The sequence below is a fragment of the Pelodiscus sinensis genome, chromosome 20 (assembly GCF_052426305.1).
Source record: "Pelodiscus sinensis isolate ZL-2025 chromosome 20, ASM5242630v1, whole genome shotgun sequence".
NCBI classification, from domain to species: Eukaryota; Metazoa; Chordata; order Testudines; family Trionychidae; genus Pelodiscus; species Pelodiscus sinensis.
In genome coordinates this window covers 19,797,084-19,824,632 of record NC_143071.1, presented here as the reverse complement: position 1 = coordinate 19,824,632, position 27,549 = coordinate 19,797,084, and the positions used below count along the sequence as shown (strand labels likewise).

The following is a 27,549-nucleotide window of genomic DNA, read 5'->3' as shown; positions in this document are numbered from 1 at the left end:
GATGTAGTCTAGATGCTCTTTGTCGACAGAAGCTTTGTCGACAGTATCTGTCGACAAAACTTCTGTCGACAAAAGCTTGTAGTCTAGATGTACCCTATTAGTCATGATTCTATTCACTGGCTACTTTTTCCCATGTCCCCTGGCGATATAGACTGGCAAAGCTAGTATTGCATAGATCTTTGGCATGGAGGCTAAGACTAGAAGAATAATGGCCTAAAATGTCATTATTCCACAACTGGGCTAATAGCATAAAAACCAACAGCCCAAAGGTTTCAAGCCATTCATAAAATAGTTGTAACGGAATGTTCTGAGTAAATTGCAATGCCCTGGGAACAGCTGCATCTCTAGTCCAGGTCTTTGGAAGAACCAAGCGACTATGCCTCAAGACACGATCTCATGTTTTACAGTGAGCCCAACACACATGAAGACAAGATTTAATAACGCTGTGAATAAACATACAGTGCAACATAAGCAAAAAAGAGTGAGCTGCATAAATTATAGGCAATTATATGGCTTCTGCATTGGGAATTCTCTAGCTAGAGTTTATTGTACATGTCACCACAGACTCCACAATCCAAACAGGCAACTGAAGAGTAAAGTGTTGGCCAATAGGACATCGCAGTGAATTCTGCTTCCCACATCTCCTTGGGAGGTTTTCTAGAGCAGCTGAAGTTTTATTTTATTCCCCACCCACAGATATTTTCTTTCCCTGCCTCATATTAATATTTTTCTTTATTTACTGCTGCTTTGGTAAACAGATGGTATTGCAGCAAGTCTGAAAGTAGATGTAGTCTCATGTCCTCCTCCCATAGCTCTTCCAAAGTCAAGTACCCTTGAAAAAGACTGTTATTAAAGAAAAACACCCTGACTCAATTCCCCCACGTCTTCAGTAGAATTACAGCAGGGATGAATTCAGGCCCCTTAACGTGACTGTGGTATTTAATCACTAAGAGAAGTAGGCTGTATGCTCTTTTCAGCTTCTTTATTTATGAACATTTTCAGTGACAGAACACATGCAATACAATAATCAAATAGACAATTTAGGTTTCCTTAGAGGAAAGCAGCCCCAAGATCAGACTCTCTCCTGTTCTCGTCCCGTAAAGGAGGAAAACCAATGACTACACTCAGTCTGTGGGGCACTGCAATTTTGTATTTCAGAATTCACTGTGGTAAATTCCTTCCTCAAGCGCACACACCCAACTCCCACTGATGTCAACAGACAGCGTCCATACTTGTCTTCAGTCTGCTCTATTTACTTGAACTGCTAAGATGGGGCCAACCAGTGTAATAAGTTGGTGAATAATTTTCTTCTTTCTAGAGACCTGGGTTCAGATCCTGACTCGGCTCTTACATAATGCAGATTTGGTCTTGTCCTCTGGGCAGATATATTTTTAAAGCTACCATTCAATTCAGCATGTTTCCTAGTCCCTTTTCCAGACAGGCTTGAGCACAGAAACAGTGGGAGTTTTTAAGGGTCTGGACTGAGGAGCACTGGCAGAGCGGCATGGTACCAGGACTGGCACAGCAGAGGGCATTTCAGATAAGGTCTGAGGTTTAACAAAACAGTAAGAGTGAGCAAGCTCAAACCACTGGGATTCCAGACTCACAGGAACTCAGTTCATCCTCCTTGATAGGACGGGACAGGGAAGAGTGATAAAAATGAGCTGCTGAAGGTCACGAACCTAAAACGCTTCAGGCAAATGCATGTTCGGAGACATCCAAAACCTGGAACAGGGACAGCGACCTGAGAATCAGACTGGAGTTTCTGGTGACAAAATGGCAAAAGATCAGTGAGGTGCAGAGAGGGATAGAGAGCAAGTGATGCATCTGGGCTCAGTTCAGCAACAGCTTCTCGCAACAAGGCTAGGAGGCACTGCTCTCCGCCTGCCCCTGTCTCTCTTGGAAATATCGCCGCTGTTCCTGTACTGCCTGTTCCAGCAAGGGCAGATTCATTCCTTCCACGCACGTCAGCACCCGAGCCTTTAGCACAGGCCCCTCACCTGAAAATATAAAAGAATGACTGCAGAGGAGATCTGTTAAGCAGCATCTTTTGCACAGACTGAATCCCCACTGTTCCACAGTAGGACTTGAAAGGGAAATTGAGAGACGGTAGAGACAATATGGTATTCAGCTGAACTTTGAAACTAGGTGGAGAGCAACTGAGGCAGAGAGTTCTGGGCGACTGTTCCAAAGCAGGAGCTGTGGTTTGGCCAGGAGTTCTGGATTCTGAAACCAGCCCTCTCACTGACTAGCTGTATGACTTTCCGGTCTTAGTCCTGCTCCACTGCCTCACCTGCAAAATGGGAATAATCCCCTGTGTGCTCAGACTGAAATCATTCCTGTTTAGACAGTGCTTTGAGACAGTCAGCTGGAAGGCAATCCAGAAAGGCATGGAAATCATGCACATAACAACTCTCAAACTAACTAAGAATAATTCCAATCACTGCTAATTATTCATTATTAAGTGTTGCCTGTGACAAAGCCTCTCAGCTTTACATAGCCAAGCCGAGATTTGCTTTTTACATTTTATAATGCAAATAAAATGATCCTCAGTGCACCATTGCAAATTATAGATAGTGCCCTTCAGTGCCAATTGAGCTTGTTGGATTGCTTTAAATCCTCACATTATACACCTTGGAATGGGGATGTATTTGTGATGCTCTGAAGAAGGGAAAAGAGATGCAAAGATTTATAAGCTGTGGCTCACGGTAAACAGTGAAATACAATGAGTTAAATGTGTTTGCAAATTACAAAATAAAGAAAAGGAAAAGCAAGTACAAGCTGGAAAGTTATTGAAAAGATTTTGGGGAAAATTCTTCTTAATTTCCCAAGGTACGTGTGCAGACACACATCCCTGCTACTTTAGCTGTGTGGAATAGGGATGTAAAATAGTAATCAAACAGTCGACTACCCGGTAAGCCTAGGCTTATTGGGGAGTTGAATCGACTACTCACATTTCCCACCTCTCCTTGCTGCCTCTGTATCAGAGGCAGCAAGGCGGAGGGAAACAGGAGCCAGACAGGGGAGGCAGAGGCACAGGGGGAACCCAGCACAAGCGGGGACTGAAAAAGTCCCTGTTCATGCTGGGTCCCAACTGCTGCACTTCTGCCTTTGAAATGTAGCAAGATGTGCCCACGGCTCTTGCTACATTTCAAAGGCAAAGGTGCAGCGTAGATAGCGAGCGTCCCCTCCCCCTTATCAATTAATTGAGTTGTCGATGGAAATTCCATCAACGACTCAATTAGCTGATTAATCGAAATTTAACATTCCTCGTGTGGTATTGCACCTCACTCACTGTGTTGGTTGCTCAATGTACAAACATCAGGTGCTATTTGTGGAGCTATGCTAATTCCAAATGATGACGATAAACAATATTGATTTCTTTCTATGGCACTTTCCCTCAGAGGATCTCCAAGCACTTTAAAGGTTAATCAGTCCTCGCAACAACAGGATTAGCTTAATAATTGACATCATTTTACAGGTTGGGGAAACTGAGGCATGGGAAAGGGGTATGGCTTTCCCAAGGTCACATGATGAGTCCATTGCAGAGTCAAGAATAGAACCCAGATCTCCTGACTCTGAGTCCTGTACTTTAAAAACAACCTTCTCCCTATACCATGGATTCATTGCAATTCATTTCAGCTAAATCGTTCATTTTAAAACACCCGTGTTTGGTTTTGCCATCCATACTTTAAATGGGCAAAATATTACTTTAAGATCAAATCTGTCATCCAACATTGCCACTTCCTAACACTTTGAAACACAAGCATGTGCTGAGCTGCACTTAGCAGACATAAGCTCTGAGTACCCCAGTTTCCCAGAAATTAACTGATTCACTGTATGGTGATATCAAAGAGCAGTGATCACAGAGCTCAGAGATAAGACTGTCTTATAGAGAAGAAAGGTCCTTTATCATGGCCACACAAGTAATATTTTTTGGCATTCCTGTAGCATTTTTCCTGTGCTAACCTCAAACTATTTTATAAAAGTGAATAAGGATATTATGCATAAGGAAACTGAGGCAATGAGTACTGGGGTGATTTGGTCAAGGTCACATAGTAAGTCTGAGGCAGAGTTGGGAAACAGAACCTGCTCTAACCACAAAACATGCTGGGTCTCAGAATGAGTTTGAATGATGTTCTTTACCTAATGATCAGTTGCAATGGATGGAGAGGAAGAGCAGAGGGGGTCCAGGGCCTAACTGGTGTATGGCTTTTAGCTTCTCTATGCCATCCCAGTTACGGAACAGAAAGTACCTCCTTTCCTGACAGGAGAAAACAAAGAACTACTCACCATCCCTCTGTTCAGTCTCTCCCAGAGCCACATATACGGACCCAAGCTGGGCTTGGAATGGTTCCACAAATTTGGTGCAAATGCGGACCTGGTGCTGGACTGAACTGTGCAGGGCTGTCAGGATGGCTTCAGACTGGACCATGTCATAACAGTGTAACCTGAAACACAATTGATTCACTGAACTTGGCGGCAGGGACCCTAACCAGTCAGTTGAAGACAAGGACACAAGGAAGAAAAAAGGAATTACAGACACGACAGACTGTTGAAAATTGTGTTGGCCTGAAAGAAACTGCTCTCACCTGCCATATGTTCTCAGCGTCTGTCCATCTGCAACTGATTCAGAGTTGATCTCCCAAGGAAAATAATAAACACCAGGATTGGGCAGCATCTTGCAGAGCTGCTACTGCAGGTTCTACAAGCAGACAAAAGACTGGGCAGGTATTTAAAGGGATGTTAGTCAACCTTCATGGGTGACAACATTAACCTAGAAAAAACCCAATGGATGTATTAAAGCCTTATGTAGAAAGATATTTTCTCTTGATTAAGAGGTTTAACACTAATTGCTAAGTACACTGTACCAAGTGCTATACAAACTTTAATTCTGTCAACAGTTCTGAGACGGTCGGTAACATACTTACCCCATTTCACAGATGGATATGGAGGAAGAATTGAAAGTGCAGAGAGAATAAGATATGACACACAGTGGGTCAGCAATAAAGATGGGATTAAAGGATTTGGGAGCTTCTCAATCCCAGCCCTATGAGCAAGTAGCTAGATTATGCTGCCTCTCCAAATATTCCTTGGGTCCTAAATATCCCTATACAGAGGTGATTGTGGTAATATGCGTACACAACACTGTAGTAAAATCTCCATAGTAAATAAGGCCCCAAAACTGAGTTATTGTTATTTGATACTCAGGCAAGATTTAAAACCTTTTAGTAATGAGAGATCAGAGAGCTGACAGAATAAAAGCCCCCTGTCTAACAACTAGATTTATCCAATAGTCTGAAGAAACTGTGCTCCATCCAATAGTCTGCAGAAATGGCTCCATCCTTTCACAAAGGTGTACTGCTGGTGCAGCTAATGAGACTTTCACTCTTCCCTGAGAATGAACTGAAAATCAATCATATAGTCAATGCTGATGGTATATAATGTGCCACATACAAATGTGGGAGGGTTGATGGAATCTAATATGATAATGGGTATATAAAGGAAGTCAACTATAAATAATATAGCTTTGGGCAAAATACTGTAAGACAGGATTTGTCTCATGTGCAATTCTGTTAGAAAAGAAAGAGGTTACATTCCTATTGATTTATTTTAGTTAAAGTAATAAAGTGAAGCAGCAAAACTAATTAAGCTTATTCTATCAAGTTAGTGAAATTCACTTGTGCTAAAAAAGAAGACAGCAAATGTAAGGAACTGAGCCAAATTGTGGTCCCCTGTCCTTATAATTATAAACACACTGCATGGAATAATCCAAAACATAACTGTTTGGTTAATAATGAACATGGTCAGCTCAGCCATACATGATAAGGTCCGACCACTCTTGTTAAAACTACTGGTGAACAATTTGTGAAGTGGTTTTGCACTATATAATGGACTGTTAAAACAAGCTTAAAAAGCATCAAAGACTATGGAAGGGCTTTATATAAAGTATATCAACTTTAACAAGACCAGCCTGACTAGGTCACCTAGGTGCCAGGCTTTAAGGGATGCCAAGTGAGATGGAAGTTACTTTTTTCCCTTTAAAATATATTAATATATAATTTTAGAGATTTGTACATCTGTCTGTGAGCCTGTCTGTCTGTGAGTCCACTTGTTCAAGAACTCCTAAACAGTAATAGCTAGGGCCACCAAAATTGGTACGTGGCTTCCTCTTATCCTAACTTAAAGCAAGATTAGGGTTTGGTTGTGCCAGGAAAACTGGATGTGCCTGGAATCCGATCGGTTTCCATAACATGGACAAGGAAGGGACCGACTGGAAGGAAGTGATACTGCACAGTGATCCCTGGCGGCAGCAGGCATGAGGGACAACTATACTGCAGAATGACCACTAGGAGCAGAGCAGCTGCACCAGGAAGGGAGTGGCCAGGTAGAGATGGGGTTCACCATCTTGCTGGCCACTAGCCCAGGTAAGTGACGCCCCAAATGCCTCCCCTCAGCCCTCAGGAGCGCTGCTGGGATCAGGCAGCACAGCTCCCCCCATCCTACAGGAGCCACAGCCCACTCTCCCCCCAGCACCACCAGGCCAACCAGCAGCCGGGTCCAGCCAGCCTGTGTGACCCTTCTCCAGGCAATATTGGGTAAATCTTCTAGTCTTTTATAAACAAAAGTATCAAATATTGTTTGTCAAACAATGCATCATTGTCATGTCAGAAGTTGAGTTATATTACTTATTTCACATTGTGAAGTATGGCCGCTTATGTAAATACAGTTGACATGTGTCAAGGCATAGCTTCAAAAGAGCACCGCCTGGGTTTGCTGCTGGGGGCGGGGTCTAGCAGCTCAGTCATTCTCAGGAACTCAGTGCTGGCCTGTCATACAGTTGAGTCAGTGTTGCTCACTGCTTAGGGAAGGCCGATCAACAACTCACAACAGCTGTTCTGCTGTGTTGGGGGAGCCGTGACTGATGACCCAGACTTCATTCAGTATCAAGGAATAAAGATTTTCAAAGCTTCCCCAAAATCAGTTCCTTTGGAAGGAAGACAGTTGCAGCTTGAAATGCAGCAGTTTGTTGTGCTGCCAGAAACACTGTACAACTCAAAATGGTTAAAACTTTAAAGCGTCAGCTAATACAGTACATTAGGGTTAATGAAAAAGAGAAAAATAATCAATAAACTATTTATTGCTATTTTTACATTGTCCATTATGAATGCCAAATAAATAAAGGTAAAATTTTATTATAGACGTTTCATTTTTCCCTAGACTGAATGTGGGAGGGAGGGGTGCCAAAGTCCATAGGTCAGCTAGGGTACCCTTGGGCCAGCCCTGAACTTTAAACTAGATTTCTGAGCCGCTAGCAGAGTGTTGATGGAGAAACTGCAACTTTAGCAAGCATAATTGCAAAACTGGAAAAGGAATGCACCGCAAAGGGAAAGTGACTTGCAAAGGTAAGTTGCTGAATGGATCCAATCAGATGGTGTTCACGATATGTCCTAAGATGGCTGTACCAATAGTTATGGCCTACATGGTCTCACACAAGCTGGTCTGACAAGATCTGTTTCACAAAGACTGAACAAATCTAGTTCTCACTGCAGGAACTCAAAAGCTCATATCCTGCTGTCTGATTGGATTGTGAGAGAATGACTCATTTTGAGTGACTATTTCAAAACTCAGGAAAAAGGATGGGTCACCACGGCTATGTCTACGTTGCAGCATGTGTGTAGCTATCCCACATCTTAACAGCAAGCCCATTATTTCGAAATATAACAGGCTCGCTATTCTGACGTCCCTGCAAACCTCATTTTACAAGGAGTAAGGGACGTTTCAGAATAGCAGGTTATTGCATAATTAAATTATGAAATAAGCTACACAATTTGCATAGCTCAAATTGCTATGGAACCAAGGTGTACCATTCAGCAAAAATAGGCCTGTCTCCTTCAACACACCACTTCCTAAAAATAAAAGCTAAGGACACCAAGAAGGGAAAAACCTAAGATCCTGTGCCAGCCATGTGGAAGTCCTCTGAGTGATTTCAAGTGCCTAACTCAGTTAGTGATAGAAATGTAGCCGTGTTAGTCTGGTGTAGCTGAAACAAAATACAGGACTATGTAGCACTTTAAAGACTAACAAGATGGTTTATTAGATGATGAGCTGAGGAAATATTTGATCTGAGGAAGTGGGTCTGGCCCACGAAAGCTCATCATCTAATAAACTGTCTTGTTAGTCTTTAAAGTGCTACATAGTCCTGTATTTTGTTTTAACTCAGTTAGGCATTTCTGTCTATATTTTCCAGGAATTCTAGTTGCTGACTAAGGTTATGGCTACACTACAGTTTTTGCAGAAAAATGGCCATTTTTCTGCAAAAACTTATGTAGCATCCACACTTCAAGCACATTTTTGCACAAGGGAATCGAAAGAACAGAGGCATTTTTGCGCAATTGGTATTCCTCTTTCTACAAGGAAGAACGCCTTTTTGCAAAACAGTTCTTTCACAAAAAGGTGTGTGTGGATGGGGAAGAGGGGTTTTTTTTGCGCAAAAAGAGGAAAGAGGGAAAAGCACAGGTTCTCTGGTGGCCATTCTGTGCATACCAATCGGAGTTTACTTTCTAGAGAGCGTCCATGCAGTCTGGACACTCTCTTTCACAAAAGCGCATCGCTTTTTCGATGTGCTTTTGCAGTGTGGATGCGTTCTTGCACAAGAAGTTTTTGAGGAAGATGTCTTCCAACAAAAGCTTCTTGTGCAAAAAGCCTGCAGTCTAGACGTAGCCTCACATACCAAGAAACAACTGTCCTTCACTCACCTGTGTTTGCAGCATTAACTGCTGCTGTAGACAATACCTAACAGATCAGCAAGGTGTGTAGGTTCTTCTTTTGTTTGTAATGTTTTCCTTGTGGTGCTTTTTACCTTAGGAACAAAGTAAACTTGCATGGGAAGCACTGTGTGGTACCTTATAACTGTAGCCATTATACCTGTTAAACAGCTTTGAAAAGAAAGATTGCTTGGGCCAGTTCAGGCAGCCTGGCTTTGCTGGGAATAACACTATGAAGGCAGGGAACTGTTCAGCTTGGACATGCCCCAGTCAAGAGGGCAATGAGGGTGGATGATGAACACATGTGCATCTGCCCTGATCTGTGACAAGCAACACACAGACTTTCTCTTGGGTGATGACCCAAATCCATCAGTTGACCACATCCTGAAACAAAGTACCCATTAGCAAGAAAGCAAACGTGCTTGTATACATGTTTTAAAGATTGTCACAGGTGTGTGGGTGTCTGTTTTGTAACTGGTTCCAGTCAAGCTTGTTGCAGAGTAGTTTTAAAACTGAACAATTTACTGGTAACTAGAATTATAGAACATGGTGCCATACTTAATGGTACCACAGTGCCTTTCAAATTCTAGGTATATACAGACTAAGACCAAGTGTGAAAGCTTTTTAAAGTGCACTCAGTCTGTCACAAATATGGGAGATTATCTTAAGTAGGTGGGAGGGTTAGTCACATCCTACAGTTAAAATAATTAATTGGGAAATAGACTAAAAGGGTTGATCACAATAGATCTTTTGCGAAGAAGACCTTGGTGAATTGGCATGTAAGTAACTTACAAATTATTTTCAGATCTATCTGGAGATGACTTTCCTCTGAGCTAACAGCACTAGAGTTGATAACCAATTAGCATGAGTGAGAATCCTTAGGGATTCTGTCAAATCTAAACAGTCTGACCTTTCCAAATTAGTAATTAGCAATGTGGTTTTCTAGTGTGGTTCTGTAATTTCATTCTGAAATCTAAATGGCTATTCTAACTCATTTTCTAATATAAACAGAATATATATAGTATTACCCCTATTTATACCTGTTGTGAATTTGACCTACAAATGGAGAACGAGGAGGCAGAACTGGTAGGTATGTGGGCAGAGAATCCATGAAGAAAGGATAGGTGGCATGAGTTCAGGAAAACAGGAGAGAGTGTATAACGGGATCCAGGGGGTTGTGTTCAAACACACTGCACATACAATACCTCTCCTTCCTCCCGCAAAAACAAAAACAAAACTGGGGACCACCTCACGGTCACAGCTTTAGGAACATTAGCCATTTACCTTGTGAACTTTAATCGAGCGCCTCAGTATGAGCTGCACTCATACTAAGGGGAGCTTACCTAGCTCACCAGACAACCAGCAGAGCTGTTTCCTTCCACAGGGTTCCCCTTAGCTCACAGCTGATGCCCCATTCATTCCCCACCCTTTTGCCTCTGATTTCAATTGCATGAGAAGAGGACCTCAGAGTCCATGAACAAGGATCTCAGGGTCTTTGTGGGGTTTTTCACCCTCCTTTAGGATCTCTGTGATCCTCCCTCATTCTCTTGGGACCTTTGAGGGAGAGGTCATACAATGCACTGCCCCTTACCTCTCTATCCCTGCCTCCCAGGTACGTTTGGTCACACACAGACACCAGGAACATGGAAACCAGAGAGCTCTGTTCAGCTAAACCTCCTCCCCCAGCCTTCCCATGTGACTAAGCCAGGTCCCGACCACATGACTAGAAAAAGCTCAGCCCCCTCCTTTCCTAGTAGGGTGGCAGCTGCAAAGCCCTGCTGAGGCGCTTATGTCAGTGAATGACTGGGTAATCCGGGTTCTCCCTCCCAGAATGTCTGTCTCCCTTCACTACTCGTTCTGCTTTGTGCCAAGGATGTGTCGCTGCCTCTGGCTTTAATAGTTATTGGCACCTTCCCACATATTTCTGAAAATTCTATTACACGGGTTCATTGGCCCAAGGGTAATTGCAGTTCCAAAGGTAGGGGATTAGATATTTGTCTAAGGAGAAATCCAAGCTAGTAATTTATATTTAGTACCTATCCAGTGTTATGGAGCTAATGGAATGCACTTCTTTTGTTTCACCAGATATATTTATTTGTGTCGATTTTAAAATTAATTTGTGAAACAGTCTTCGGGAAGAGGTACCATTTTGGGCGGCCAGCGCACGGTACTGGGAGCTGTCTGGATTCTTTGTCCAGCTCTGATGCTAACTGGCGGTGGACCAGTCCATGCTCCTTTTGAATGTTTATCTTATTTAGTTTGAAAATTGATTTAGTTAAATCAATGAAGTTTTTGGTGGGAACACTCTTAAATCAGTTGATCACATTATATTTGTTTTGTAACTGCATTGCAGTGCCTAGCATAACAACGCCCAGCCCTGTTTGCACATTTGTGCTGTAGCTGTAATAAAAGCCCCGTGCAAATTTATGTTTCTGTTTTGTTTTGCTGCTATGGCTCTCAAGTTGTGCATGGGAACTCCCGTACTCTACGCAACGGCAGCCGGACTGCACTGCCAAAGCCCTAAAATGTTAGAACGCAGCTGGCAATGCAGAGAACCCTATAGCTGTCCTGTAATTAACGGGACTGCACTAATTGTACCACAAAGCCCTGCAAGTGATACCAAAGTTCAAAACTCGAAGACTGCGAGATGCCTTTTGGAGGTACACCCAGCATCTGCTCAGGATGTACCTTGCATTTCACCTGCTAGTGCTACCCAGTGCTGCTGTGGCAGCCAGTTCCTTCGAGATGTAGCTGGAGGGGCTGTTTCCCCTCCTTGTCATTTTGTGACACGCAGCCTTTAAACCTCTGCGTTGACCCCCGGAGCGCAACGTCTTTCTAATACACGCAGGGGTCCCCTCACAGGGGCTGTGGTCCCAACCTAACTCCAATGCTAAGATGCCATGAAAGCGGTGCCCGAGCTAAAGCAATTGTTTTACATTCATGACCCTAGGACTTGCCAAGCCCAGAGGGGCTGGAGCCCAGCCTTTGCTCCCATTCAGCGCTGCCCAGCTTGCTGCTTGGCCAGAGAGAGCCCTCTCCACCCTTGCAGCTTGCACGACAGGGCACGGGGAGGGGACGGCAGGAACCCCTCTCCTGCATCCCCGCTCAGCCCGCCCCACCGCACAGAGCTAGAGTCCCAGCGGCCCACCCGGGGGAGGCCCTTTGCGCATGCGTAAGTCTCGCGCCGAGTTGAGGGGTAGACGGGCAGAGGGGGCGGGAAGTAAAGTGGCGTGTCGGTGATGCGTGACTCAGCCGCGCGCCCTCGCTCTCGGTCGCCGCCCTCCTGGTCACGTGCCAGACCAGGGGGCGGGGCGGGGACCGCGGCTCGCCGCCCGGCTGCAGCCGCTGGGAGTCGGTGTGTGAGAGCGGGCCGGGGTCAGGAGTCGGGCAGGCGCCGCCATGAACCAGGATCTGCGCAAGGAACGTGCCTCGGCCTCCTTCAACCCCGAGCTCCTCACCCACCTCCTGGATGGGGGCGCCGAGCGCACCCGCCGCCGCAGGGAGATCGGTGAGAGCCTCAGCCCCCTCCCCCCACTGGCTCGGGGGGCCCCCCCTCCTCGCACCGCGGAGCCCCACTTCCCCTCCCCCCACTGGCTCGGGGGCCCCTCCTCGCACCGAGGAGCCCCACTTCCCCTCCCCTCACTGGCTCGGGGGGCCCCCCCCTCCTCGCACCGCGGAGCCCCACTTCCCCTCCCCCACTGGCTCGGGGGGGACCCCCCCTCGCACCGAGGAGCCCCACTTCCCCTCCCCCCACTGGCTCGGGGGGGCCCCCCTCGCACCGAGGAGCCCCACTTTCCCTCCCCCACTGGCTCTGGGACCCCCGTTCCTCGTGCCACGTAGCCCCATTACCCCTCCCCCCGGCTCTTGGGGGGGGGGCCTTCCTCGTGCGACGGAGCCCCCGCTGGTCCTGGGCCCCCCTCCGCGCCTGAAGATGGCGTACCTCCCCCATAAGCTCTCAGGGTACTCCCTCCTCACATGACAATCCTTCCTTCCCCTCCCCCCGGGCTCTGGGGAAACCCCTGTTCTCAATTTGGGGGTTCTCCTTCCCCCTTGCCTACTGTGAGAGCCCCACTGGCTCGGTCCTATTCCGGTGTGTGTACCCCAGGCAGCTCAATTAGAGGGTGTCCCCACCAGATGAGTTGAATCACATTTGGGGAACCCTCACTCCTGTCCCTACATAAGGGAAGGAGCCCCTAGGCCTTCATATTGCTTTTTCTTGCCCACCCCTACTTTATACACCTAGAGGCCCCTTATGGAAAGGAGGATCTAGTAGTTAGGACACTACCTAAGACTTAGGAGACCTGGATTTGTTTCCTTGCAATGACACAGGCTTCCTTTGCGACCTTGAGCAAGATATTTAGCCTCTCTGTGCCTCAGTTTCCTGCTTGTAAAATGGACTAATGTAGCACTTCTCTACCTGACAGGGGTGTTACAAAACTAGATATGCCAAAAATTATGGTGCACAATAACACAATAGCAAGAATGATTTGTATACCTTAGTGCCTTGAAGTGCTAGACCAGTGACTTACTGACTAAAAGAGGCTTAAATGTACATTTAATGTGAAAATGATTTATTGCAAGATGTAATTGGAACTGAACTTTGTCACTTGCTTCAGATTTTTAGTACTGTATCTCAAGACTGGACATACTAATCCTTATAGTTTTACCCTTCCTCATGGGATGACTGGCTTGATTGCTTGACCCTTAATTCCTTTTCTGTTCTTCTGTTGTGCCCTCAGAAGCCTTAGTTCTGAATGATCCAGAATTCCAACATGAAGATTTAAATTTCCTCTCACGCAGCCAGCGATATGAGGTGGCCATCAGGAAGAGCGCCCTTATGGTGATGAGGCTAAGAGAGTATGGGATTGCAGATCCTGATGAAATCTACTGGTTTAAAAGGTACTGGACTCTGATGCAAAATAGATGCTAGAAGAAAATTCTTCTGCATTATCAATGAAATTACTTTTTTTCCTTTTAATCTTTTAAAGCGAACTAAGATCATGAGACACAGTCATTGAAGTCATGACTGCAGTGATCTTTGACTAAAGCCCTAATGCCCTAGATAAAATCTATTGGTTACAGTGTCTATTTCCTTAGATTCTTTTATTATCCAACTAAAAATGATAAAATCTTTAATGCCAATGATAGTAAAAATGTCCCTGAAACTGAAAACCTGGTTCTAAGTTAGCCTAAGGAATGAAATATTCTGACTTTTAATAAATGGCGTAAATTAGATCACTGTTCTTGGTGTCCTTCTGTGAAGCTCTATGAATAGAGCTATTGTCATAGCTGAAAAAGTTCAGAGTCAGTTTTCAGACAGAACAACACTTTTAGCCTTGAAATGTTTCTTTTTACCCAAATAAATTCTGACTTTCAGTTTAGCTGACCTTTTGCATTATCTAAGTTGGGGGAAAATCTTTGACAGTTGAATTAGACTAAGTTTAACTTGCCATGAACTTAGCCCTGAATATCATTAAGCACCTTTGACACAGGAAAAAACTTAGCTGAGAAATGTCTGATGTAGCTTTCAGTTAACTCCTTCAAATAAGGACTGCAAAGCTAGAATATCTAATAGCAGTGATTCTCAGACCTTTTGGCCCGTGGCCCACCCCACTCAATGCAGACTCTTTCATGAACCACCAGTCAATGTGACAAAATGGGTGAAGGAAGGGTGGAGGTGAGGTCTGGATGAGAGGTTGGTTGCAAGAGCAGTCTGAGGGTGGGAGGTGGAGTGCAGGAATCGGCTGAGGGTCAGAGGGAGGGTGCAGGAAGTGGGCAGGTCAAGGAAGGAGGGTGCAGAAGCAGGGTACAGGTGTAGGGTCTCGGAGGGAGTGGGAGGCATGAGGAGAATGAGGGGGAGGTGCTTACCTGGCTTTGCACTCCCCGCTGCATCCATTGGCCAGGATTCTGGCCAACGGGAGCTGTGGGTTAAGCCTCCAGGTTTCGTGAGCTGCTGTTCCACCAGCCATGGAAAGAGGGAGCAGCAGTGTGCAGAGCTGCTTTCTTCTTGCACAAGCCAGATAAAGCCTGCAAAATTCCTTTTCCTCTCCATCCTGCAGTGTGAAGCTGCCACTGGTATTCCAATCTCGTGAGGTGAAGGAAGGACTGTAGGACTAGTGCAGGTTCCCTGCTGCTTGAGGAGGACTGATAAGCCCCGAGTTCATGGCCCATCTTCAAGATGGTCAAGGACCACTAGTGGTCTGTGGATCTCTCTATGAGAACCACTGCCTAAGAGCAATGTACTGGGAGATATATTCAAAGTATGCATCTGATTGTACCTGCTTAGTACAACTCCTATTGAAATCCTGGAAAGGCTGGATTGGACAGATAAGTGAGGGCATCCTAATGCTGGGGGAAGCCCCAAGCCTCAAGGGCCGGATCCAAGCAAGCCGGAGGGGAGGGGGCTGTGTCTGGTCCCTGAGCCTCAGATTCCCCACCCCTGATTTAAATCATTGTTCTAGGGTGGGGCCAGGGAGGAGGAATTCACTTTGCAGGCTGCCCTGGAAAGAGGACAGCACAGCAGCAACTTGGGGCTTCGTGAGATGAACCTGTCCATGGGCACTGCAGTGGGCACAGGCAGGGAAAGTGTATGTGTCCGCCGGCTGGGGGACAGACAGATACACACACAAACTCTCTGAAATACATAGTAGACTGCAATTGAGTTTCCTGATACTCTTTGCATTTACATTGTTTAACGTAATATTCTAATAATGTACAGGAGAATTTTAGCATTGAGTTAATATACAGCAGAAGAAATGTAGGGTACAATTTAACTTGCTTTTCAAACGACAATATGGAAGCATATGCTGAAATTTGTGTTAAGTAGGGATATGAATGGCTAACCGGTTAACAGGTAATGCTTACTCGTTATGGTTAACCCACCAGCCATGGGCAGGGGAACGGCTCCAGCCTACAAAGACTTGTAGGAGCAGGAGGTGGTCCTGTCCCTTCAGAACAGTCCCAGTCTGTGCTGGCCCTGGCCCTGGCCCTGGCCTGCTACAGGTAAGGACACTATGATTCAGCCAGAGCAGCCCCTAGCTGCCTCTGTTTAATTGGTTAAACTTAACAGTTAACTGATTAACTACTTAAACGTGATTTTACATAACGTTTTGGGCAAAAGATTTTTCCTTAATCAAAGATAATATGTAACTATACTTCAGGGTAAATGTTACAAAGTCCAGTAAGTGGGCCAGAGTTCAGTGTTTTTGAGTATCCTCCATTTTTCATGTACCTAAATTACAAAGACTAGTAGCATAAGACTCTTACATAGCAATTCAATAACACTTTGAGCAACTATTCATTTCTTGCTTCATTTTCCTTATCTGTATAATGGGAATAATACTCCACAGGGGCATTGTGAGGCTTGTTACAGACTGGATTGGCTATCCCTTTGAAACTTATCTACTCCCCCCTTCCAATTTTTTCCTCCCCCCCCCCTTCCCTTATTTATTCTTAGTTCTGGACTTTCCTGTTACATTCCAGCTAGGCTTTCACCTTGATATTTTTATACCCACTACCTCTTCTTGTCTACCCCCTCCTGCTCCTATATTGATTTTAGTTCTGGACATCCAGCACTCTGATCCTCTGAAGAAGTGTGCTGTGCCCACGAAAGCTCATGATACCATCTACATGTTTCGTTAGTCTTTTAAAGTGCTAACTATTGTTGTTTTTTAAGTTTATTCTGGAAATAGTTTATGGTCCTTTATCTAAGGTCTTATCCACGCAGGGAGTTAGTGAAATAGCTTCCCCAAGTAGACAAAAGATATTACAAAGTAGATTAAGGTGTGGACAACAGCTAAGTGCAAATTTTTATTAGGGTAACCAGTGAGACTTTAACTTAATTGAAATGTTTTTGTAACAAACCTTGGCTAAATATTTTAAAAAATTCATCTTCTAGATTGAAATTTTCTGTGCTTTATAGCTGTCCAAATCTGAGCAAATTTCTTTTGTCACTTTATGTAACCTACAGAAACTTTTAAATAAACAAAAAAGAACTTTGAACTTGGGAGCTTGGTATGTAACTATCCCTTGTTGAACTATCAGAGAATGGAAAATGTGTGTTTCCAGATCTGCGTAGTGTCTCTTGATCTGTGATACTCAGATCTAAGTGATTCCAGAGCCAAATTAGCTGGCAACATTACTCGAGTCATAAGTAACGTGAATTCATTGTTTAATTTACCATTTTATTTGTTTGTTTATAAACCTCTTGAGGTTCCTTCTAGTTCTAGTATTCTATGATTCTATATATAATAATTCTCATAGCAAAATGACTGAACGAATATTATTATGAAAAAACTTAAACAACAAATACAGCCAGTCCTCGACTTACAAACATGTCGACTTATGACCATTCGTAGTTACAACCAAACCTCCCATTAAGTAGATTACAGCTAGTCCCTGACTTACGAATGTGCGATCTGCGCTTACGAACAGCGCGGCTGCATTTAAATGAATGGGGTCCGACTTACGAACACATCGAGTTACGACCAAGTGTTTGGTACGTAACTCGTTCATATGTTGGGGACTGGCTGTAGTCTAGTAGTACCTTAAGACTAACAAAACATGTAGATTGTATCATGAGCTTTCATGGGCACAACCCACTTCTTCAGATGACGGGAGTATTAGAAGTCCAGATACAAGAATAAATAAGAGAAGGGGGGGAGGAGAAAAAGAAGGGGGAAAAAGAGACTTGAGTAAATGGTTCAAGCAGTTCTTTGTCAACTACAGTTGCTTAATAACATAGTAATTACTGTCTGGTTTATAACTTAGTTTGGTTAATTAAATCACACTGTTTTAACATCATGTGCTAGAAAGAACTGTAGGAGACACATTGAAGGGCCACTTGTGGCTCTCAAGCCTCAGACTGAGTGTCACTGCTCTAGATATTCTGGGACCAACATGGCTACAGCTACAATGCATACATTCAATAAGAAGAGTGAGACCAAGTTCAGGAGTCAAACTTGAATGCCCAGGATAAGTGGGATTTGAGCCAGCTGACTTGTGTTAGGGAACCCTGATTTTGAGTCTTTTACATTGCATTTTAGCAAAATGTTAAGACCTGTGTTTGAACTTAGGGCTGTAGGATCCAGTCTGCACTGTGTAGATCCACGTCAAAGTAACCACATCCCAGCATCCCTAGTCTCCTCCACCCCCAGAAATGTGATCACTTTATTCCTAGGATTGTGGTGCACTGTGGGAAAACTTTACTTCCTGCCCTTTACCAGGAAGCAGTTGGATTTCCAAAAGGTTTGATGGTTCACTTTACATTGCAAACCCAGGGGGGTTGCTGATAGTGTGTTTGCAGATCGATGATCAGAAGACAATGGGTATGGCAGTTTGCAATGGGCGGTGGCTTCCTGTTTCAATCTGGAATCCAGACTGTTGAGATGGAGAGGATTAAAGAAGTTGTTCCATTCTGTTGTGGGATATTTACAGCTAACTCACGGGACCCAAGGCAAGCAGCATGGCATCTACAATGCAGAGCAATAGGGCTTATACCAGTTGTGTGCAATAATTTTTGATGGTGGGTCACTCTAAGAATTTGGAAAGTGGTTGACTCTTCTATGGTATTAATGGAGGAGGTGCAGGGTCTCGGATAGAGGTTGGGTGCAGAAGGGAGCTTGGGAGTAAGGAATTGGGGTGCAGGAGGGAGAATGGGGTTTGGGAGGGAGTTTAGGTGAAAGAGGTAGTTGTGACCTAGGCAGGGGGACTGGAGTGCAGGGTTTTGGGATGTGACCTATGGTAGGAAGGGATTGTGATCTCAGGCAGATTGGGGTGCCAGATCTGGGTGGGGATATGGGTGCAAGAGGGGGGCAAAGGGTTTGGATATGTGGAATAGCGGGGCAGGAGTGGAGGGGTAGAGAGTTGGGGAAGGGAGAAGATGGGGTGCCAGAGGTAGGCTCTGGCCAGGAGACTTACCAGCCAACAGCCAAAGCCTGTAGGACTAAAGGCATGCAGAGCTTAAAATGTTTCTGCCTGCCCGCCCATGTGCTTAAGTGAGTAACTGAGCAGGAGGGGAGGAGAGTTGTGCTTCATGGCTGCCTGTTATTCAAACAGGCAGCTCCCATTAGCCAGTTGCTGGCATGAAACCAGTCAGTGGGATTGTGCTGGGGGAAGGACCAGCGTCTGAATCTTCCCTCCTCCCCTCCGATCTCATAAAGAGAAAGGGCATCCCGCAGCCGCATTTCGGAGTAGCCTGTGGGGCAAGCAGAGGAGCCTGCCTAATGCTCCCCACTGCCTCCGCGGGCTGCATCTGGTGGCTTGGTGGGCCAGATGTGGCCCACAGGCCATATTTTGTCCAGGCCTGGCTCATATCCTGGGTCCCAGTTTAACTCGAGCTTGGGCCCTCCAGCACTGCAGGGTCCTCAGAGCCTGGTTTTGAGCCCTGGATTAGGGCAGCATAACCCTGTTTCAAAAAGAGCAAACATCATTCTGGAATGTATCAGCAGGAGTGTAAATGAAACAAGTAATTCTTCCACTCTTCTCTGTGTTGATATGGCCTCAACTGGAGTCTTGTGTCCAGTTCTGGATACCACATTTCAGAAAAGATGTGGACAAATTGGAGAAAGTCCAGAGGAGAGCAACAAAAATGATTAAAGACCTAGAAAAAAATGACCTGTTAAGAAATATTGTAAAAATTGGGTTTGTTTAGTCTTGAAACAGACAGGTCTTAACAGTTTTCAAATACATAAAAAGTTGTTACAAGGAGAAAGTTGAAAAATTGTTCTCATTAACATCAGAATATGACAAAAAGCAATGGATTTAAATAGTAGCAAGAGAGGTTTGAGGTGGACACTAGGAAAAACTTCTAAAGTGTCAGGTTAATTAGGCACTGGAACAAATTGACTAGGAGGTTTTGGAATCTATCACTGGTGATTTTTAAATGCAGGTTAGACAAATACCTGTGAAGTTATGGTCCAGTTATACAAGGGACTAGATTAGATGACCTCTCAAGATCCCTTCCAGTGATTCTATGTAGACTTGCAACTAAATTTAGTGTTTGCACTAAATTTCTTTGGTTGCTCTGGAGTTTGGGTTTTGTTTTGTGTGGTAAACTATCCAGGAAGGTATACTATATCTATAGACATTTAAGCAATTGTATAAGTTAATTTATGTTTATTCAAAGTCTTAATTTGTACAATTTTATTATCTTAGAAAATGGTAAATGATCATAGAGCTGGAAGAGACCTCAGGAGGTCATCAAGTCCAGCCCCCTGCCCAAGGCAGGACCAATCCTAACTAAATCAACCCAGCCAGGGCTTTGTCAAGCCAAGACTTAAACACCTCTAGGGATGGAGATTCCACCACCTCCCTAGGTAACCCATTCCAGTGCTTCACCACCCTCCTAGTGAAATAGTTTTTCCTAATATGCAACCTAGACCTTCCCCACTGAAACTTGAGACTATTGCTCCTTGTTCTGCCATCTCTCACTACTGAGAACAGCCTTTCAGGAAGTTGAAGGCTGCTATCAAATCCTCCCCCTCCACTCTTCTCTTCTCCAGACTAAATAAGACCATATCCCTCAGCCTCTCCTCATAGGTCATGTGCTCCAGCCCCCTAATCGTTTTGGTTGCCCTCCACTGGACCTTCTCCAATGTGTCCACATCCTTTCTATAGTGGGGGGCCCAGAACTGGACACAGTACTCCAGATGTGGCCTCACCAGAGCCAGATAAAGGGGAATAATCACTTCTCTGGATCTGCTGGCAATGCTCCTCCTCAAGCACCCTAATATGCCTTTAGCCTTGTTGGCTACAAGGACACGCTGTTGACTCATATCCAGCTTCTCATTCGCTGTATCTTGATGCATCTTATTTTACTAGATGATTTTTGGCTTATTTGTATCAAGCTTTATTTAGATGGAAATTTAAATTCACTTAAATGTACAGTGTTTTACAGAACATTTAAGATTTTTATTATACACAAGTTTTCTTATACAGATAAGTTATCAAAGTATATTTTGCGTTTTTAAACTAACTGACAAATCAGTATTATCTGTAGCTGGTGAAATGAACTGAATGTTTCTAATCACTGTGGGTATGTCTACATTACAGCGTTATTTTGAAATAGCATATACACACAACATGCCAGGAGCCAGAAAAGGACACTTTCTGGTCCAGTGCAGAGATCATGGACCTCATTCAGGTTTGGGGGGAGTCCTCCAACATCCATGATCTCTGCACTAGATGGAGGAATGCGGCTGTCTATGGCAGGATAGCTGCCAGCATGGCCAGCAAAGGCCACATCCGCACCCAGGAGCAGGTGCGGATGAAAATAAGAGCTTCAGCAGGCATATGCCAGGGCCACAGGGGGCAGCTCCCAACCAGGTGCGCACACACCAAGCTACCCCTATTTCATCGCCCTGGACTACATCCTGGGGGGCAGGACCGTCTGTACCCCCCAGGTGGTCGTCAACCCTGGGACAGAGGGCCCTGACTAGGGCATTGAGGAGGAAGAGAGCCAGGAGCTTCAGCAGACCAGATGGAGCGTTCTGAGTAGCCAGGACCCCTGAGCCGCCCCAGCGGACCTGTCGCCGGTGTCATCCGAGGCCAGGGAGGCAACAACAGGTGAGTGCCATCATTGTCCCCTTATGCAGGGTGGAGACACAGAAACCAGGGACTGCGCACGTGGGCCTTGCTGTCCATAGATCACAGAGTAACCTGTGCATGTGCCATGCCACCCCTGGGCATGTGGTGCCAGCTGGCTGCCACACGGGCCTTACTCTGTTAGCCACATTCGTGTGTGAAGAGGCATGACATTCTCCTGACTCCGGGGTGGGACACAGCAGGATGCCCTCCCTCCACAAGGCCACTCTACACAGAGGCAGGAGACATCTTCCCCCCACCCACTCCACCCACACTATATACAGCCCAGGGGCATGGGTGTGGTCTCGGGGCAGCTCCCACTCCCAGGGATAGCAGGACGTTCTGAACATGGCCTCTGTGCAAGCACATTGGCTCTGATGGTGCAGGGAATGGTCATCCTCACCTTGCAGAGGGGGGTTGGGCTTCACTCAATGTGTCCCCAGGAATAACTGACCACTTCTTGTTTTTCCACAACCACACTATCTGTGCATGCAGAGCACACCACACCATCTGGGACATGATCCCACACCTGAGGGCTCTGCAGGACCACCCATGCAGTGGAGGGGTACCAACAGCAGCACCTGGGGGCACTGCAAGCCCTGCACCACACCCTCCAGCACTGGGTGCAAGAAAACCTGCGGCGACGGTGGGAGCAGCTTGCCCAGGGCCATGTCATCTGCCAGCACCTGCAGACCCTGGTGCAGAGCGTGTTGCCTGCTGCCTCCCCAGCTACTGCTTCTCCTCTCACTCTTTCTCCCCTTCCCACTTCTCCCTCCTCACCCTCCATCTCCTCCCCATCCCCGTGGGGACACCGAGGGCCCCACACCTGCGGTGCTGGGAGACATTTGGCCTGGCGAGACCCCCAACCCTGAGTTTCCCCTCCCCCTTGTTCCCCTTGCTTCCCCCTTCTAAGTCCCTCCTCCCTGGTTTCCCCCTCCCACCCTCTCTCTTTCTTTCCCCAGTCTCACCAGAGTTTCATTCCCTCCCCTGCCCCCAGTGTTAAATAAAGAGAGTTTGTGTTCATGAAAATACATGTATTTTATTTGACAACAAGAAGGGGGGTTAGGGAGGGGTAAGTGGAAGGACATGAGGGAGGAATGAGGCACAAGCCCCAAGTGGGGCAGACCAGGAGACTCTTAGTGCTCCTCAGGGTGAAAGCTCTCCTGCAGGATCTCCTGGATGCTGACAGCCCCCCCAATGGACTTCTCGGACGGCAGCCTGCAGACAGTGCAGGCAGGCTTGCAGCAATGTGTCCATGAAAAGCACCAGAGTGCCCAGGGGCAGCTCTGGCTCCATGTTGCAGTGTGCTGTGGTGTACTGAGTGAGGGCAACCAGAGCACGCAGAGACAAAATGCTTTGCTGTCTCTCAGTGAGGTATGCAAGCAACAGGGAAACCTGAGAACCGGCTCTCCTGTGCGGGAGGGGGAGAGGGGAGGCCATCCCTTTAAGCACAGGCCTCAGCCTCAGGCAGCAGCCACACAAAGTAACTCCTGACCTGATACCTTGCCTGAACTGGTTCTGGACGGCCTTAAATACAATTCAGCATCCACTCAGTGTAGATGCACTATTTCAAAATATAGACAGTCCCCGGGTTACATCATTCCAACTTACGTCGGATCCCTAGTTACAAACGGGGGGGGGGGGGGCGCGCAGCTAATACGGGGTGCCTCCCCCACTGCGCAGACCAGGGAGACGCGGAGCGGCTTTTCTCGCCGTGGAGGATGCGGGTCTGCTGGGGGGAACAAGACACCAGCCAAAAGGGGGCACGGCAGAGCGGAAAAATTAATTTCCTAGGGAGCAGCAGGCAGTGAGACCCATTGTGTTACAGTCCCCACCTTGGGAGCAATAGCTCTTTCCCTCTTCAGCACTAGAGCTGCAAGTATCTTGTTAGCATCACGTGAAATTAACAAGTCCCTTCCAGCCTGGCAGAGGTGAAGCTGAAAAATGACCCAGTGGTGTGGGTGGGCAAGAATGGGGAGGAGCAGGGAAGAGGGGATAAGCCCCAACCCCACACCCTGGCTGGAGCGGAGCAGGGTAAGCCCCGAGGGGATGGGTCTGGTTGCAAAGTGGGTGAGTGGACAATGAGGACCCACCTGTGGCTAAACTCCTGTTCCCAACACAGAATTTTTCTTTAAAATTAATCCTGTGGATAAATTCACACAAACACTTCACAGGAAGGGATTTCCATTTTCTGCTCAGCAGAATACAACAACAGCTTTGATTGTATCAATATTTCACTGTGCTCTCCAGTGACTATTGCTTATACTTAATACCCATTTCACTGAACCATCTGTAGCAAATTCTATTTGGAACAGTCATATGCATTGAATAAACTTTTTTTAGTTATAAAAAACAGAGATTCTGACTATTAAATGAATAACTGGGATCTTTCAGGTACCCCAAAAGGAAGATTTGGATATAGCATGAAACACTGAAACTTATGATCAATTTTTAATTAAAATATCAACCAAAAAAACCTTCATATCAAAACAGTATGTGTTTTTCTTAGAATAAGGAAGTTGTATGAGAATCAGGATCTTTTCCACCTAACTCCAGCTCTCTCCCCCCCCCCCCAAATATGTACCAGTTCTGACTTACATACAAATTCAACTTAAGAACAAACCTACAGTCCCTATCTTGTACATAACCCAGGAACTGCCTGTAGAATTTTGCTATTTTGAAATGCATTTTGTGTGTAGATGTGTTATTTTGAAATATCTTATTTTGAATTCACTATTTCAAAATTAGATATTTTGAAACAACGCTGTAGTGTAGACGTACCCATAGATTCCTTAATTTTTAATGAAGTAGTCATTGAACCAATGTAACTGAATAACCTAAACGAGGAAAATATTTTCTCTGCAGATGAGGATTTTGCTTTCAACAATGCAATTAATGCTTCAACAAACTCTGGTTCCAGTTACTTAGCCAGTGACTTCCACCAGTTAAGTGGTTTGACTTTATTTAAAACTCAGAAATAAATATGCACTACTTAATATTTTTCAAAATAAACTTATTTTAATAGATTTAGTAAGTATAGGCTTTAACAGAGATGATCAGAATTATTTTTAAAAATAAACTTGTATTTAATTTAAAAATTTAATTTTATTTAGTATTGTTTTAAAATCTTACTGAACAGTGAAATCTAAAAGTATTGAACACATTTTAATGCACTCTAGAATTTCCATTCAGATATACAAAATATCTTGCTTGAGTACTGAACTCAATGCCAAGATTTTCTCCTTTCTCCTCCCATTATTACGCTAACTATTTTACATACTGAAGCAAAATACAGGACTATGTAGCACTTTAAAGACTAACAAGATGGTTTATTAGATGATGAGCTTTCGTGGGCCAGACCCACTTCCTCAGATCAAGTAGTGGAAGAAAATAGTCACAACCATATATACCAAAGGATACAATTTAAAAAAATGAACACATAGGAAAAGGACAAATCAAATTTCAGAACAGAAGGGGGATGGGGGGGGGAGGTGAATGTCTGTGGGCTAATGATATTAGAGGTGATAATTGGGGAAGCTATCTTTGTAATGGGTAAGATAACTAGATCCTTTGTTTAAACTCAGATGTAGAGTGTCGAAATTTAGCATGAATGACAGTTGAGAGGATTCCCTTTCAAGTGCAGATTTGAAAGGTCTTTGTAGTAGGATGCAGGTAGTTAAGTCGTTGAGACAGTGTCCTTTCTGGTTGAAATGGCAAGAAACTGTTTTTTCTTTGTGATCCTGTCTGATATCTGTTTTGTGGGCATTGATCCTTTGGCGAACTGTCTGAGACGTTTGTCCAATGTACATAGCAGACGGACACTTTCAGCACATGATAGCATAGATTATATTTCTGGATGCGCAGGAATATGTGTTCTTGATCTTATAACTCACTTGGTTAGGTCCAATAATGGTATCAGCAGAGTGAATATGTGGACAAAGCTGGCAACGGGGTTTGTTGCAAGGGAAGGTACCAGGGTTGGTATTAGTGTGGTATGTCCTGTGGTTGTTGGTAATTTTTACATACTATTTTACATACTATCATCTGTATCTGATGTACAATAAATAGTGCATGTCTAACAAATGATTTGTTGCCAACTCCACCACACAGAGGAGTAAACTTAAAAAAAAACCCAACAAATAGTCTGATAACATGTAGATGGTGTCATGAGCTTTCATGGTCACAGCCCACTTCTTCAGATGACCAGAGTGATGGATGACCAGAACTAAAATAAATAGGAGAAAAGGGGGGAAGGACAAGAAGAGGCAGTGGGTATAAAAATATCAAGGGGAAAGCCTAGCTGGAATGTAACAGGAAAAACAAATAGTCATAAGCACCTAAAGACTGGATAGTCAAAAGAGGCAGATAAGAACCATTAGTAGGCAGTTAGAAAGGACAAGTACTAACACCAGATACTATACAGACAGAACCATTGGCATCTTCGTTTTTGGTAGGTTGATAATGTCCCAGCCATCTGGTATCTTTATTTAAATCATTAGCATGAGTATCAAGCTTGTGAATGAATTGTAGTTCCAGTCCTTCCCTGTGTATTTGGCTTGTGGAATTGGTCTGTAACAAAAAGAGCCACTTGAAGATCTGTTAATGAATGCCCAGGCAGACTGAAGTGTTCCCCAACAGGTTTTTGTATGTTCCCTTTACAGATATCTGATTTGCGTCCATTAATTCTTTTCCGTAGGGACTCTCCAGTTTGCCCAATATATATTTCAGTGGGGCATTGCTGGCATTTGATAGCATAGATTAGATTCCTGCATGTGCAGTTAAATTAACCTCTGATTTGGTGGCTTATGTGATTGGCTCCAGCAGTGAATTCGCTTGTATAGCTATGTGGGCAGAGTTGGCATCAGGGCTGGGTTCCTGGATGTTTATGATGTAGCCATGTAGCATGTTTGCTGTAATGCTTGACAGAACAAATTAATACCAGAGAGCTTTGAGAAAGGAAGGTGTCTTGCAAACCCAAATCAGAGGCCATTTAATCTTGAAAACATTGAGAAAATTGGGAGTGGGTGAATGGAGACAAGGAGAACAGTTAGGAGACTCTTTTCCAGAGTGGAAAACAAAATGGGGATTTTGGGGAATTTTTTTTAATAGCAGAAGCTAAAAATCTGTTGCCAAGTTCTGTAGTGGTAATGAGGGCCAGGCGCTGAATTTCACAGGCAACTCTGGCTGTGGAATCTCAGAAATCACAGGGTATTGCTTATAGCATATTTTGTTCCCAGATGTGGAGGTTAATAAGCTGTGGTAAAACACCAAGATCTTGAATTTTATTGCGTGTGTGTGTTGTCACTGGTTGCTTTGAAATCTGAAAAGATCTACATTGCCAGAGTGAGATCTTGCTTCCTCCCCCTACCCTGGTCTGGGGCTCTAGCAAAGAGGAAAATCTTGTTTTCATTTGCAGCCTAAGATGTTTGAGCAAGAAGCCCTAGTTTATATCAATGTTCTCACTTTTTTGGCTAGAACTTAAGATGTTTTGTATATTCAGCAAATTTTTTCTTAGTGAATAGAGGTGGTATTCACTCGTAGCAAGAAAATAAGCAGCTACTCAGGGCATGTTCTAGCATTTCTGGAATCCAAAAGTGAATGGATAATACCTAGCTCTGTGCCAGCCTGTAAAGAGGGAAAAGGACATCCAGTCATCTTGAGCATAAAGCAAGGGAGAACACACAGGTAAACTGTTCAGTAACAGTCAACTGCAAAGCTATTAGGGAAACTATAAATATAGTTTGCAGTAGCACTGCATGCACCCAAACAGCATAAAAGACTAACATGCTTTGCAACAACGTAAGTTCACTTTGAAATAGAACTTCAGAATTCACAATATATGCAGAGTCAGTGCACTGCAGTGAATTGTACTGTGTTTGTGCAGGTGTTTTCGAAGCAGATTAACTCAAACCTTGGATTAAACCTCTTGTATAGACAAGCCCTAAGTGGGTGAGAGACAGTATCAGATGAGCAAAGTAAACAAAAATATCAAAAAGAAATCTGTCAAGGTCCAAGGAGTTTTTCCTATTCCAGATGCGTCTTAAGTGCTTGTGTGCTTGCTGGGAGAATGGCTTAATTTTATCTGTGTGCATCTTTCTTCTGGTCACTGGTTGGGACAGATCAGAGCACTCTGTGTTTCTACTTATCCTGGGCATTCTAGTTTTGGAGGAGCAACTGATCAGATACTGGTATGATCAGA

General features: G+C 44.7%; 2 protein-coding genes across 9 annotated transcripts in view; one reads left to right on the top strand and one right to left on the bottom strand.

The window, feature by feature from the left end:
* Nucleotides 1-967: 967 nt before the first annotated feature.
* On the bottom strand, nucleotides 968-10,492 carry TEN1 (TEN1 subunit of CST complex). Of its 4 annotated transcripts, XM_014580280.4 has the most exons (5): nucleotides 10,360-10,433; nucleotides 8,760-8,863; nucleotides 4,593-4,777; nucleotides 4,294-4,451; nucleotides 968-2,000 (listed from the first exon to the last, which is right to left on the bottom strand). In XM_014580280.4, the coding sequence occupies exons 3-5, from the start codon at nucleotides 4,679-4,681 to the stop codon at nucleotides 1,864-1,866; spliced, it is 384 nt and encodes a 127-aa protein (XP_014435766.1). In that variant the 5' UTR covers nucleotides 4,682-4,777; nucleotides 8,760-8,863; nucleotides 10,360-10,433; the 3' UTR covers nucleotides 968-1,863. The 4 variants fall into 4 exon arrangements, with proteins under 4 accessions (XP_014435766.1, XP_006136515.1, XP_006136516.1 ...); XM_006136453.5 differs by lacking the exon at nucleotides 8,760-8,863 and having other exon boundaries at nucleotides 4,593-4,705; nucleotides 10,360-10,492; XM_006136454.5 differs by lacking the exon at nucleotides 8,760-8,863 and having other exon boundaries at nucleotides 10,360-10,488.
* Nucleotides 10,493-11,996: 1,504 nt separating this feature from the next.
* The window catches only part of ACOX1 (acyl-CoA oxidase 1), a 46,337-nt gene continuing 30,784 nt past the window's right edge, over nucleotides 11,997-27,549 (top strand). For 2 of the 5 annotated variants that reach the window (XM_075903633.2, XM_075903626.2), the window contains exons 1-2: nucleotides 12,005-12,276; nucleotides 13,508-13,667. In XM_075903633.2, coding sequence (XP_075759748.1) covers nucleotides 13,628-13,667 — 40 coding nt within the window. In that variant the 5' untranslated portion in view covers nucleotides 12,005-12,276; nucleotides 13,508-13,627. Of the gene's footprint in view, nucleotides 12,277-13,507; nucleotides 13,668-27,549 lie in introns of all 5 variants that reach the window. The other 3 variants (XM_075903628.2, XM_075903629.2, XM_075903627.2) reach the window with 3 other exon arrangements.

Coding starts and splice junctions, on each gene's coding strand:
- TEN1 (XM_006136453.5), bottom strand. CDS start 4,681: ATGCTGCCCAATCCTGGTGTTTATTATTTTCCTTGGGAGATCAACTCT. Junction 4,452..4,592: donor ACGCTGAGAACATATGGCAG/GTGAGAGCAGTT, acceptor ATTGTGTTTCAG/GTTACACTGTTATGACATGG. Junction 2,001..4,293: donor AGAGACTGAACAGAGGGATG/GTGAGTAGTTCT, acceptor TTATATTTTCAG/GTGAGGGGCCTGTGCTAAAG.